We start from the raw sequence: 14,030 nt of genomic DNA, 5'->3' as shown, positions 1-14,030 counted from the left end.
TCTTTGTGCCCAGTCAAGTCTTTGCATGCTTCCAATGTTGATTTGCAAATCATTTTCAGACATGCGTGCAGGAAGACTCATGTCACTGAATAGTGAAAATTCTGAAAAATTCTCCTACTCGGCTCTTGGGATCGTTCAAAGACACAAAGAGAGGCAAGCAAGATGGTCACGTTATGAAAAAGTGCCACTGCAGGGAACAGTATTAAACATATTCCTTAAATATGTTAAAATAAACTTATTCCATATATACGGAATCATAGTAATTTAGCTGAAAACAGCCTGTCAAGAAAGTGAAAAATAAGCTTTTGTAGCTGTGTTTGATCTTTAGCTTCCTTGCGAAAGATACCTGCAAGCCAGAGGGAAACAAAAAAAGAGAAATCTCTTCCAAGTTTCCCTTCAAGAGAAGAACCCAATGCCACATAGCTGCAAGACCTAGCTTAACCTCGGTGCCTAGAAACAGCAGCAGAGCAAAGTTCATCCTTAAGCAACTTCCTAAGTGAAGAAACTCGTAAGAAATGATGAATTTGAAGCTGTATTCCCAATATCTGCTAGAAAGAACTCTCCCTCTCCATGTATATCTTTCTTAGCCATCCAGGGGTTTCCCAAGAGATTCGAGTACTCAATGTACCTCATCTACAAATTCCTACCCTATTACACCTACACTGCTATCCATCCCCTGCATGTGAGGATACCAGAAAGCTGCTCCATCAGCCCACACTCAAAGCAGCAGCTGGAACTGACAAAACTGACAAATGCAGTACTACCAACAGGATCCTAACTGCATTAAGATGAGCAGACAACTTTGACCAAAAAAGTCTGGTTAAACTTAAGAGACCTTAAGAGGTCTCTTTGTCTCTTGTGTCTGCTTATCAAAAATTAGGAGCAGAAATGCATAGAGGCAGAATGAGTTTATGCTGGTAACAGAATATTCAATTGGTCGGTTTACTACACAGTAAGGTTTTGGCTTTATTATAGTGTTTCTCTTTTCCCATTAACAAGGTTTTGAGTGCAACACCGGTGCTTATTAGTTTTTCCAGTGTCCGACCTGTTTGTCACTCAGGCCCCTTCCTTCTTACCAACGAATGCATTTAATACAGGCCCATTTTATATTCAAATCATTTATATTTCCACTTAGTGTTTCACCTTCTAGGTAAGGGCACTTCAATTCCTTTGGCCTTAGAGAGTCATACTACCAAACTAATTCATTCAGTTTAGGCCCCTTTTATATTCACAATCTTTCAAATTTCTATTTTGTATTTCTTCTTGTAGGAGCGGACATCTCATCTCCTTTCGCCTTTCTTGATAGTACAGCTATGATCAGCTGGAGAAAATACCAAGGAGAGTAACTATCCACATTCTTCTTGAATTGTCATGGTCAAAAGGGGGCATTTAAGGCTATAGCCTTACAGGGTTGAATGATGACACCAACTCTAGTGCTTGTTATTGTTTACAGAAAATACTCCAGCTTAAGATTCTCAGTCTGTTTGCTTTTTCTGCAGTACTGTTGCCTAGCAATCATATCCCCACTCTGTACCTGTTCTCAGTACTGAGCTTCACGTTTATTTCCACACCCACTTCTTCCACATCACCTCTCCAATTCATAACGGTCATTTTGAATTCTAGTCCTGTCCTTGTACAGCTTCAGGTCATCTGCAGAATTAATAAATGCACGTTTTATTTCTTCATTCGAATAGCCAACGATACCAGATCTGCTGGAGACAGACTACAATAAAAGGCTTAGCACCAAGTTCATTTCCCGCATCTGTGGGATCAAACCATGATAAACATTGCTGAAATTGCACACTAGAAAACGAAGCAAGTAAACTGTGAAAAATAATTTATTATACTAATTTTAAACAGTCAGTAACCTTAATTCTATGTTCAGAGATAAATGATTCCAAACGTCTCATACAGGCAAATGTTTTGGGAGCTGTTCTTTTAACAGTCTCAGCTAACAACATCGTTGCAGATCAACATGAGTTCCAAGCGATATCTCACATTGTACAAACTAAATCCAACAAGCAACCATCTTCTCTTCCCATCTCAAACAGGGCACAGCAACTTTGTCTCCCACAAGAAGCATTCACCAGGTGAATAAAGGCCCAGGTGCTGTACCGTGAGACAGCTAAGGTATACCAGTCACTACCAGTATTCCAGTGTCACCTGTAGTTCTGGTCCCAGACACTTCTTGTTGTATGTTCAAAGGCATCCAAAACAAGCACTTCGTGTTACTTCTGACATTTACATTTTGTCATTAAAATTAACATTAGTGCCTCTCCAACTGGATCCTCTAACATCTTCTTTTCCTCTTGGGGAGAGATACTTCTGAAAGGAAATAAAGAGATTTTTCTGACAAGCTTTTCAATCTATCTTCCCTCATGGGAATGATTAAAGTAGAATTAATTCTGCCCAGCAAAGGAAATGAATTAGATGAGCTCTTGAGATCCCCTCCCAATCCCTCTCCCCATGGTTTTAAATATGAAAAAAATCTTTCTAGATTCTACAGCACACTATCATTCAAAATATCAATTAAAATTCCATTGATGAACAAAATACTGTGCTTCAACACTTACTCAATCTTGAGAGCTTTCTGCTCCTCATGAACACCTTTAAGATTTCATTGTGAATTTGACAAATGGAAGACTCACAAAATCAAGCTCAAAATACCTGAAGAGATTGCTTATGGATATTTTTAACGCTTCAGAATTTGCTGGCAAATTCTGAGAAATGGCGAATGTTCCTGATTGAGAAAGAAACTTTGTGTCCACAATAACTTGAAGGAAAAGTAAGTAAATGAAGTACAATATTAAACGCACCATTGTGCCTTCGGTCTGACCATTTAAAATGGAATGAATTCACATTGTCTACAACTAAGGTGATTGGAGAATGCAATCTCATTTCAGTACTACAAGATGTTTGTTTGCTTTTAAAAAGAGCAAATATAAATGTGCTACCTCACTACAAATGTATTTTAATAGGTATTACGCTCCCTTGTATGAAATACTCTTCTATTACATACAATTTTGGATAGTAAATTAACTCTGAAAGATATACTCCTCACACTCATCTATGTCATTAAAGCTTTCCAGAAGTTGTACTTAACCCTTCGCTGCCCCTTTCAGCAACCTAATTAAATCCTACTCTTTCAGGTTAAGAACCAGTACCTCTGGTCTATCAAGTCTGCCTTCCACTACGTAAGCAAGACCCATCAGTCTTAGACGAGCTATAACTGTCAGTGGAAATCACGCCTTTAGCTGGCCAGCTCCTCTCCCAGGAACGCTGCCCGCGTTTGAGACATGGCAGCAAAGCAGTACCTCAAGATAAAGAGGATGTAATTTTCTCTGTAGAGTGTCTGTTCCATGGTGCTTGTATTCTCCACAAGCAATACCGAGAACAGACCCTGAAGCTTCTGAGTTGCAGACCAGTTCAAGATCATCTAACATCTCAATTTGTACTCTACGCATTTGATGCTTCCATAGAGTAACTCCACCACCAGCTTTAAGAAACCTCCTTTACCATTGGTTCCAAATAAAAAATACATTATTTCGAGTAACGTGAGCGATAGCAAAGTCATCCACTCTTCTGCTGCAGTTCCCAGAATCCTACCCCAACTATGTCAGACAACTTCTAATATAGCAGAGGACACTATTACTGTACATATATACTGGAACTTAATCCTTGAAGCATTGCCCAGCTGAAAGTAAGGCTATAGGGGAAACTTCTACGTCCCCTCACTTCCACAAAGGTGAAGGCAGCAAGGGCTATTCTGACCTCGAGCACACGTTACCTAAGTTCCCAGAGCTACTAGTAAGTGGGAGAATGACCGAAAAAATCACTTTTCCCTATACACTGGAGCGCTCCAAGCCAGATTTGTATTACAGAAGAGTAAGTCTCCTTTAAACTGGACCAATTTTAACTCTGAACACTATAATGAAATCTATCTAGAAAAAACATGACTCACAGGATTTTGCCACCACATATGTGCTTGTAACGAAGTCACAGAGCAAAGCTTCAATTTTCACGCAACAATTTACAGGCTAAAAACTGACCTAGCTTTTGCAAGGCAGCAACACATGGTCCAAAATTATCAGCTTTAGTATCAGAAAAATACAGCACAGCAGAAAAACAAGTCACCGGTTTGTTAGAATTTCAATCACTGTACCTTCTTCATCCGAGTTATCTTCTTCTGTGATTATAGGCATCCCAATATGCCGAGTAACAGTTTCCTTTGCCACTTGCGTTTCACCTGCAGATAGATTTTTTTTTTTAGGAAAAACTGTCAGCTTTTTTTTTTTTTGCTTCTGCATCTCAGGGCCAGCAGTTAAAAGATCATTCACTTGCTGTTCTCTTAACTTTCTAGTCAAAGGCTGTGGAGAAACACCTGCGTTTCACAGTACCTTCATATGGCTCACTAAAGAAACCTTCAATAACAAGTAATTAACACTACAAGTTTAAAGCATACTGATCACCAACTCAGTCCAGAGAAAATTCCAAATGCCCTTATTCCTCTCCAACACTTCATCTACTGTTTTAAGGTGAAGCAAAGGCAACATTACCTAATGGCCACCTCTGAAGATGGTGGAATTTTCTCAGCAACTTTCTTCCTAGCAGAAGCTAAGTCAGTCAGAAAACAGAGTTTGGAACTTTGAAATGAAATCCCTGCCTTCAAAATAAAGTTCATTCAAAACTATTTTGCTGTTCAGTTTCATTTAACCTTTAATAAATAAGTAAATGAAAAACTTAAATGGCAGAGCAACTTCTATCAGTTTAAAAGTTGGATATCAGAAAGACAATTTCCTTCAGAGAAGTAATTTCCCATGTTTTCAGAACTGGGAGACAAAGAAATCTAAAGGAAGTCTTGGAAGACAAAAAAAAAAAAATATGCACAAGCAGGCATGTGCAAATACCTAGAAAGTAAAACTGCATCAATCCAGATGACATGAATGCTATGACAGTAAAATAGCTGACTAAATCAATCACTGGTCAGTTCAGATATGCCGAAGATCAGCAACACCAGATAGGATCTCTCCAACAGAGACCTGAAATAGACAGCTGATCTCCCTCTCCTTCCTCACCTCCTCTTTTGATCTAACAAAGTACCATCACACCAGGTCTTAAACTTATCTCACATCAAAATGAGTCAGTCCTCAAGGTCTGAGACTTGATCTCTTTCAGAATATATTAACATACATGATGACACCATACAACAAGAATCCATATAAATGGCTAATCCCTTAAGTTCTTGGTCTCAGCATCATACTTTCAACAAACTTCACAAATAAAAGAAATGAAAAAGATTAACTTAGCAGCTTTGGATCAGGTAAGTCTATTTTTTTGAAAAAAAAATTCTGGTCTGAGGCAAAAAGCGGTTCCCAGTCCAATTTTCTTACTTTTAAAAACATTCAGCATATCCTCTCTTACTGCGTTATATTCTGTTCGTACTTACTCTCTCTATAGGCATTTTCGCTCTGCAGGCAGCCATTCTTGTCACCCACAAAATTCTATCCTCTCCACAGCATTCAAGGGAAGATTTAATATTCCATAATATTTCTTGTTAAAAGTTTGAAGTCTTTTTCTGACTACATTAAGCAAGGGCCTTCACTGAGCAAACAGAGACATCCCAATGCTTCTTTTATCAGTATAGATAAACCAGAATGATATCAAGTACAAGCAGTTAAAAGTATTCCCTTCCAGGGTGCATTTCAAAGTACGACAAAAGGTCCCAAAGACTGGACATAAGTACTCTGTACCTGTTTTTAAAAAGTTTGCTCCTTAAAATTGTTTTCATTTTTACCAAAATTATAATACTCAGGAGAAATAAAATAGAATTATGGAACAGAACCACAAAAAGCAAACCACAGGTATATAAAAAACCCTCCTGTCAAGAAAAGTTAAGTCTAGCTATAAACTAAACAAATCTAGAACTGTTATAATGTAATAATTGCAATATTGAGATTAAGGAAACAATTTGGTAAGAGTTTTGAAACTACATCAGTTGTTGACAAAAGATTTTAATTCACATGGAAGTACTAAAAATTTCAGTAACAAAAGAACAAAATAAAAAACGTGTATCAGACGGAAGGAGAATGACTGATGTGATAGTGCAGGTACTAGTCTTACAAAGCAATCATCATTGTTAAGACATCATTTTCTCTTCAGAAATATTAAAGGATATTCCTTCAAATGCTCAGGAACAGAACAGAAAAAGGCAAGGTTTACTTTGGATTTCATGAAGATAGTATGAACTACCCAAATTATCAGATAGGCTGATTTTCATCAAAAAGATAGCTTCAAAAGTAGAAGCCATCTGTCAGAAGAAGAAATAGCCACATATCAATCCCTAGTATGTTTGTTATATGGCAATAGGAAAAATTAAGACACTGCCACACAGGACACGCTTTTCCAAGGTCATGCCTTTCCAGAGAAAAAGCAGCAGGACTATATACGAGACCAGATTAACAATAAACTGCGTGCGCTCATGTTGCCTTGCTACCTGACCAGAGTGTGGGAATCAGACAGAAAGGTTCAATTACGATAGGGGTATCACAAAACATTTCTTTAATCTTCTACCTCCACTGAACAACAGTAAAATTTAACTCAGCTGCCTCATCTAGCAAAGCAATGGATAAACTTTTGCAGTCTCTCCAGGTTCATGAATGCAATGGACAAATACCTTTGGTTTCCAAAGAATCTATCCTCCTTCCTGGCTGTGGTCTCCTACTGTTTTTTTTACTTCGGCTTGGAGATTTCCCATAATTCGATCCTGATTCAGAAGATTCTAATTTTACTTGACGATGTCGTCTGGATTTGGAAGCCTAGAACCCAAACAGACATAGGAATGATACAAAAAAGCTAAACTTATACAACCAAATATTACTGTGTGTCACCCAGTACTTCACAAGTCAGCAAGGACCAAAGCATCAACTTCCACATCAGGGTGGAGAAGGGAAGGAAGATTCCTACTAGTTACTGTTCTTCAGTTTTAACAGGACAACGCCCTTCTATGATTTAACGGGTGTATCACTTAAAATTCAGGTAATGAAACATTCATTTATTTTCAAACCATTCTCTGTTGGCATCAACCTACACTGCTGCGTGCAAGCAAAAGGAACACTTCCAAAAACTGCTGCACCATAAAGCCTCCTTACTGTCATGTTTTGCTTAGGTGCCTAGAAAACAGTATCACTGCATATTCACAAGTCTGGACTGTTGTGCATTCCAGAGCTCTGTTTCATTTAATAATGCATTTTTCAATAAGAGATTTTAATAAACAAGGAAAGTTGTGATGTTTCTCATAGGCCTACTATAAAAAAGGCCTATCAACACTATTTTAAAAGTAGCAGTTCTTGAAACAATGTTTCCAAAAACTTCCAACTGACTTTAAACACCCAAATTCCATTTTTGAAAGCATCCTCAGAGATTCCAATATCTAAGTTTCAAGGAATTTGAGCAATTAAACTTGCAAGTATTTTTACTCCATCTACTTAAAATTCCATCTACTTAAACAAAGCGTAGACCTTAAAAGATACCTTGTAAATTAAAATCCCCCAAGCATAGACCATATCTGCACTGCTTGCATAAATCTAACAAGAATAATAAGAGCTTCGAGTTACCCCAACGTGTTATGCAAACCAGAACACTCAAAGGTTGAACTACAGAGCGCAATTTTAACTCATTCCTTTCTGACCCAGCATTTACATTAAACTGGTACTAAAAACTGTTCTTTAAAAATAAATACATCCCTATGATCAAATTTTATACCTACCTCAACAACTGCAGAGTAAGACTTGTATTTGATTCTAGCCAATGCATTTGCTCTTTCAGAACCCTGCAAAGAAACATAGAGATCAGTCAGAAAAAGTTTTCATATTCTGCTACAGCAGTATTGAAATGAAAAATCGCATCGGACAATCACTTGAACAGTATCTCACTACAGCTGTAGTTCCATAATTACAATTAGTTCTATATAATTGAAATGACGCCAAACTGTTACTTAAAGAAAAAAAAAAAAGTTCAAATTTCATTAAAAAGGCAGACCATAATTTTGGTTGCCTTCACTGTTACAAAGCCCAGGAGGAGAAAATCGAATTTGAAACTTCACATCTTACTCAAATTCAAAGCTGAAATAAGCAGGTAAGTACAACGTGAGATAATTTTGTAGCACAAAAAATGGATATTGCATTTAGTTGAAACTCTAAAGGGAACCATAAAGGAGTTTGGCCAAGAAGATACAGCTCTTTCCCCTCCTTACCTGAAACAGACTTTTTATGACGAGCATCCAAGAGCTATCACAGCAGCGAATGCTCACAGCTTAACAGAAAATAATGTGATTTAAAAAGAAAACCAAACCAAACAAAAAACCCAACCCGATCAGCCCCACTAGCTATTCCTGGAACTTACTTTGACACTATCAAGCCTTGACATACACTGCTTAGCCTGTGATCTGAAGTCAAGAAACTAATGGATTTGGCCTGTGCAACATAGCAAACTAGTTCATTTTTCTTACCTCTGATTCTATAAAAGTTCCTTCTTCCTTTTCGTTTGGTATTTCATCAGTTTCTTTAGCATTTAGGAATAATTTCTGGGGAAAAAAAAACAACAAAAAAACAAAATAACTTTTTAAAACATCTGTCATATACAAGGCAGCTAAAATCCAAGAATTGTGAAAAACAAAACAAGAATACACCCATTTTCTTCATTGATTTTACATTATGGTCTTTCCTTGATCCAAGAATAAGCATTACAGAGGTATTTCATACGGTCATTCTAATACTGCCCATAGGTCACATCCTCCAGGGCCTACGTCTCAGCAATTATTTATGGTATCATAGAGGCAGCACCACATACAAGTCCATGTCCTTCTCCCCATACCATAACTCTGCCTAGGGTTTTACTCATTCCATGTCTTCAGTGTTACAGTTCCTTTGACTTAAGTCTGAGATTTACGAAGTCTGCACAGAGGTAATTACACTAAGACAGTTGTTTTTTACATATTCACACAATCTGTTAAGTTGCCACATCACAATGGTTGATATTACCTACCATTCTGTTCTGCTGCCATTCCTGATGTTCCAAGGTTATGTCTTTAAGAGTAACTACAAATTCATCTTTTATCAAGCTCAGGGCCTTGTCTGGCTGAGATTTGTCAGCTGAAATGACACACTTCATTTTCTGATAGTGGTCATGAATATTCATCAGTTCCTAAAATAAAAGAGAGACTCTTTTTCAGGAAAAAAAAAGATTCCAGCAGTAAAGCAATATTAGTCCTCAATGAACAAAACCAGGGTTATACAAACCATTCTAAGGAGACCACTGAACTAACAGGAGTGTTACAATCGGATTCTGTTTGTACCAGTGCAGTTTTAGGGAGTCTAGCAATGCTGCTACCTAGCACTGTCCCATCAGTCCATCAAATAAGAAAAAGAAGAAAGAGTATCTTTCATTATTTAAACTAAGAAGGAAGTCTCAGTGATACTCAGGATCAGTGTTCACAGAGGTTTCATTCTGATATGGTCGTCTATTTTCATCTCTTTGGAGGAAGGATTTTAATTCCTCCCTTTGAGGAAGGTCTTCTCACCCTGTCTGTTCACAGATTACTGATTTTTGTACCACGGCAGTCAACCTTACTGATGATACGTATTTGCTAGTAGCAACTGGAAAAACCTGTAAACAAAGATCTACTACTGAGTCATAATGAGCAATATAAGAACCTATACTTGGCTTGAACTACGCCATTTTTTATAAAATGTATTATATATTAAACAAAACCTAGTTTTAAAAGGAGAACTAAAGGCTAGAGGAGGCTACAAACTTGCAGATGAGTAAGTTTATATTACTGCAAGTATCAAGCCTCCAGCTGCAACCTGCAGATGTATCAAAACAAACATGCTTCCCCCCACCCGCCATTTTCCATTTTTCTCTGCCTAAGTGACAGCTGACCATTTATACCCTTCCCCTTTTACACCTTACTGAGGCAAAACCACAAAACATTAGAGCACATTTCAGTATTGAAAAAGGTACCACAGTTCTTCCAAAATAAATGCTGTGTTTCTGCGCGTTCAGTAAAATTGCTGGCACAGACTATTACCCTAGTCTGCCTTCCACAAGAAGACTTACAAAGGACAAGACTGTGCTAATTAGAGAAGTTACAGCTCTTGGACAACAGAAGAAGAAGAACAAAACAAAACAAAGAAAACTGCCAGTGATTAATCTGTAGTTTAAAAGTTCCTGTACCTCCAATACATCATTAGTGATGAGGCTGTTTACTCTGTTAGTTGGGTCCTTAAATTCCTCTTTAAATTCGTTTTCCTGCATCTTCTTCTTAGTTCTGTAGTTTAGCTAAAGCAAGAGACAAAGCTTTGTAACTGAAACAGCAAACTTAAAATGGCACTTCCTCTTGAAAATTCTTACTGCATATCCAATCACCAAGAGATGCTGAAAGGCATAAAACCACCTCGTCAACAACAGCACGCAGCTTTACTGTCAAGTGCTCAGTCAGCACGTTTCAAAAATTATTCCCTAATCAAGAATTTAATCCAGCGTCCAGACTCAAGAGTTTTGACACTTCCACAAATGATAAGACATCTTGAATCTAATAAGAACATTAGATACTGAAAAAAATATTTTCAGGTGAGAAGCATGCTACATTCAAACATCCTCTAAGCTTTACGTCACATACCTAGCGACATAAAGGAAGACATACTACATTTCAACACGGCGTCAAAGCCAAACTAAACACGAGTGCTGTTGAACTGTCAACCACTGAAAGCTGAAGGTATTTTATTAAAAATAGTAAGTCATTAATGTAATAACTCACTAGCTTTGGCATTGCTGTGAAATGGAATGCTCTGGCAAGTCGCAGCGTCCTAAAGATGTATGCTGCATCATAATGCTGGGAGTCTATCAGATCCTGTTGAAATCTCTGGATTTCAGGCCAATCCTTAAGTGCAATTCTGATCTGCAACAAAACAGTTGTATAGTGTCATACCGACCTGCATATCTGAACAAACAGAAATTAATTCAGCTGACTACTGAGATCATGTTATGCTATGCACGACACTTAGGTGTTTAGGGCATAACATGTCGCATGATCACAGAACTACAGAAAGGATCCTACTATGACATTTGTTACTACTATCAAAATTTTACGCAGATAAGCTTATTCTACTGCTGTGTTAAATATTCTCACTGCACTTGCTTTCTTTGACAGTGACATGAAACACAAGCCCTATCTGACATTTGAAAAAGTTAACTCCTCACATTCCAAGATGCCTGAAACAATACACGCTTAGGAGACTCTCGCTCACTAGGTGATTAGGAAATAATACTCGTACCATGATTTGCTGCCAGTGAAATGCTCATAGAAGTATCCCTATCTTCTTGCTTTCCTTCCTCTCCCATGTACTCTGCCCACTTCATTTTCTCTCTACCTAGTTAGCTTCTCTGATAATTCCTGGACTCTCTCACAGTTGCTATACAGCAGCGGTTTTAAAATTCCTTACATTCATCTCCGTAAAAGGTAATGCCTTCTTTGAAGTTAAGATATGAGATGTAATGGCATCATTGTAGAATATTTAAACTTCAGTTTCATATTTAAAGAATTTGGACTCTATTCTGCATATGCACACAACACACATCACACAGTTTCCAAGTAAACCACTTCTCCTTGCACTGAGTTTCCAACTCTTTTATATACTGGTCTCCTGTCCTAGAAGCAGCAAGGAGACACGTCATTCAGGCATTCCCCCTTTCAACCTATTTATGAATTCCACTTCTAGTTAACAGGAACTGGAAATAATTCAGCCAGTCTTCATTCTGTTGAAATTCTAAGGGATAACTGGGGCTGTAATGGAGTTCTCCACAGACCTGATGAGCACATCCTCTGTTTTTGAAAGCTCCTCCTCTTCATTTTTGAACAGAGAAGAGCTTCCTATCTGGCGAACAAGATTTCTGAGATCACAGCTACAATTTAGGAGGCATACACAATATTTTAGTCACCACCATGTTAAGTTCTCAAACCCAAAGGTGTTTGAAAGGCTACCATTTCCAAAGGGACCGTCTAGTTCTCAATATTTTAAGTGAGAGAAAATGCCCTACCCATTTATGATGACAAAGTAGACAGTTACATCACATATCTTACTTCTAGTATCTCCTGAGAATAAAACCTCAAGAACAGTTACCTTTTGTTTTGGCTGGCAAAGCTGTGTATTATAGAGCCCGTACAAAAGGTACAGAGCACCAACTCGGATCTGGAAAGCGTACGGGGGCAAGAAGTACTGCTGTGCCAGCTCTAAAGTCTTCTTTGTGAGCTTATTCCTCTCCAAAGCTCTTATTCTACCACTGAAGTAAACAAAAAGGAAGCATGTTAAAGCAAGTAACTATGAAAGCGCAGGCTTTAGAAAATCCATAACGCAGAAACAAGTTTTAGGTAGTCTAAAACATATTACCATAGGGCTCAAGTTGTGAGAAGTCTTCAAAGATGGCTAGATCTTATGCTCTCACACAACACTGCATGTAACTCCTTGTATTAAATCAGATGTGAAGTGAAAAATTAAATACCCTACAGTCATAGTTTTAGTCTCATAACATGAGCATCGCATCAAACTCCCTGAAGCATCAGTGTTCAAACCACATGCATCGCTAATGTACAAAATAAATTGAACTAATAACTGTTTTTCAGTATTGCACAGGAACGGATGCTTCATTACCGTTTACCTACACACCAGCCAGGCAAACCTTGCCCAAAAGCTGTGCCCGAAGGGAAACACGGCTCACCAACACCCCCAAGCCCCCCCGCGCTCCCCAGGGGGGAGCTCAGCAGCGGGGAGCTGTGGCCTTCGGCAGGGGGAGGGCTGATTCCCCGGGGCCAGGCAGGCGAGGCTCAGCCGCCGAGCACGGCGCACAGAGGCGCCGAAGGGCGGTCGGACCCGGTGCCGTGCGAGCCGGTGCCGCCGAGGGCGGCCGGCAGCGGGCAGGCCGCTGGGGAGGCGGCCCGGGGGCGGGTGGGCCGGCGGGGGCCCCTCACTCACTAGAAGATGGTGTGGAAGCGGCGCTGCCGCCACAGCTCGGCGAAGCGCTCGAACCGGACGGTGTCGGCCTCCTGGAAGGCGCCCAACAGCTCCTCGCAGTCCGCCCGCAGCCCCGGCACGGCGTTCATCCCGCCGCCGCCCCGCTCCGCTCCCTGCCCCGTCCGCATGCGCAGCCTCCCCGCGGCGCCTGCGCGGCTCCCCCGCCCATGCGCACTCCCCGCCGCCGCCCGGCGCAGCGGGGGCTTCTCCGAGAGGGAGAGGGGCCGCCCTGCCCGGGCACGGGCCCGGCACCGGGCGAGGCCGCGGCGCTGACGGGAGCTGGCCCCGCCCGCCCCGGGGGCGGCTGTCCTTCCTGCCCCGCAGGCGCGGAGGCCAGCGCACCCCTCGGCCGGGCCCGGGGGAGGAGGGCGTTTGGGCGGGAAGGAGCGGCCGCCGTACCACAGCCCCGGGTACCGGCGGGGCTTCGGCGTTCCCCGCCCCTGTCCCCGCAGGAGCTCCCCCGGCGAGCTGGCCGGCCGGCAGAGCCGGGAACGGCGGGGTCCCGTGAGGCAAAGGGGGGCTCGGCAGCGCCGCGGCTGCGGCCGTGTGGACGTGACGCGCCGCCACGCCGCCGGCCAGGCGTGCCCGCGCAGGGCCCGGGGCCGGCGGGGCTCTGCCCCCCTCCCGGCGGCGGGGACGGGGCCCGGCGGCGGCGGGGGGAAGCGCTGTTTCCGCCTGGGCGGGCAGGGGATCAGGCGGCGGCCGCCCGCTCCCCGCATGCACGGCCACACGTAGGCGGCCGGGGCGAGCGGGGCGGGCGGGGAGGGGGCCGCGGCTGCCGAGCCGCACGTAGGGTGGGTGGGCGCGGCCTCGCCGGCGGCGCGGAGCCGGGCGGAGGGGGCTCTGCTGCCCCGCGCACGTCGGGGCGAGCGGCGACCGAGGCGGCTGGGGAGAGCAGCGCTGGCGCCGGAGAGCCGCCGCGGCCCGAGTGAGTACGGACCTGTGGTACGGGGGAGGCGGGCG

At 41.8% G+C, this 14,030-nt stretch overlaps 1 protein-coding gene across 2 annotated transcripts; it reads right to left on the bottom strand.

The window, feature by feature from the left end:
• Window positions 1-1,891: 1,891 nt before the first annotated feature.
• Window positions 1,892-13,173, bottom strand: SNAPC1 (small nuclear RNA activating complex polypeptide 1). Of its 2 annotated transcripts, none has more exons than XM_082317268.1 (10): window positions 13,029-13,173; window positions 12,180-12,339; window positions 10,817-10,957; window positions 10,234-10,338; window positions 9,043-9,201; window positions 8,507-8,581; window positions 7,766-7,828; window positions 6,674-6,815; window positions 4,163-4,246; window positions 1,892-2,325 (listed from the first exon to the last, which is right to left on the bottom strand). In XM_082317268.1, the coding sequence occupies exons 1-10, from the start codon at window positions 13,154-13,156 to the stop codon at window positions 2,291-2,293; spliced, it is 1,092 nt and encodes a 363-aa protein (XP_082173394.1). In that variant the 5' UTR covers window positions 13,157-13,173; the 3' UTR covers window positions 1,892-2,290. The 2 variants fall into 2 exon arrangements, with proteins under 2 accessions (XP_082173394.1, XP_082173395.1); XM_082317269.1 differs by having other exon boundaries at window positions 1,892-2,322.
• Window positions 13,174-14,030: the final 857 nt, after the last annotated feature.

Source organism: Platalea leucorodia (assembly GCF_965183815.1).
Source record: "Platalea leucorodia genome assembly, chromosome: 7".
In the NCBI taxonomy this organism is placed as follows: domain Eukaryota; kingdom Metazoa; phylum Chordata; class Aves; order Pelecaniformes; family Threskiornithidae; genus Platalea; species Platalea leucorodia.
Note: the sequence above shows the minus strand (reverse complement) of the source record. Positions and strands in the feature narration are given on the sequence as shown.

Excerpts from the sequence above, each read along its gene's own strand:
- SNAPC1 (XM_082317268.1), bottom strand. The coding sequence starts at position 13,156 with ATGAACGCCGTGCCGGGGCTGCGGGCGGACTGCGAGGAGCTGTTGGGC. Across the intron at positions 10,958-12,179 it reads TTTGCCAGCCAAAACAAAAG|ATCAGAATTGCACTTAAGGA; the intron begins GTAACTGTTCTT and ends GTTTTGTTGCAG. Across the intron at positions 9,202-10,233 it reads TCACTAATGATGTATTGGAG|GAACTGATGAATATTCATGA; the intron begins GTACAGGAACTT and ends CTTTTATTTTAG.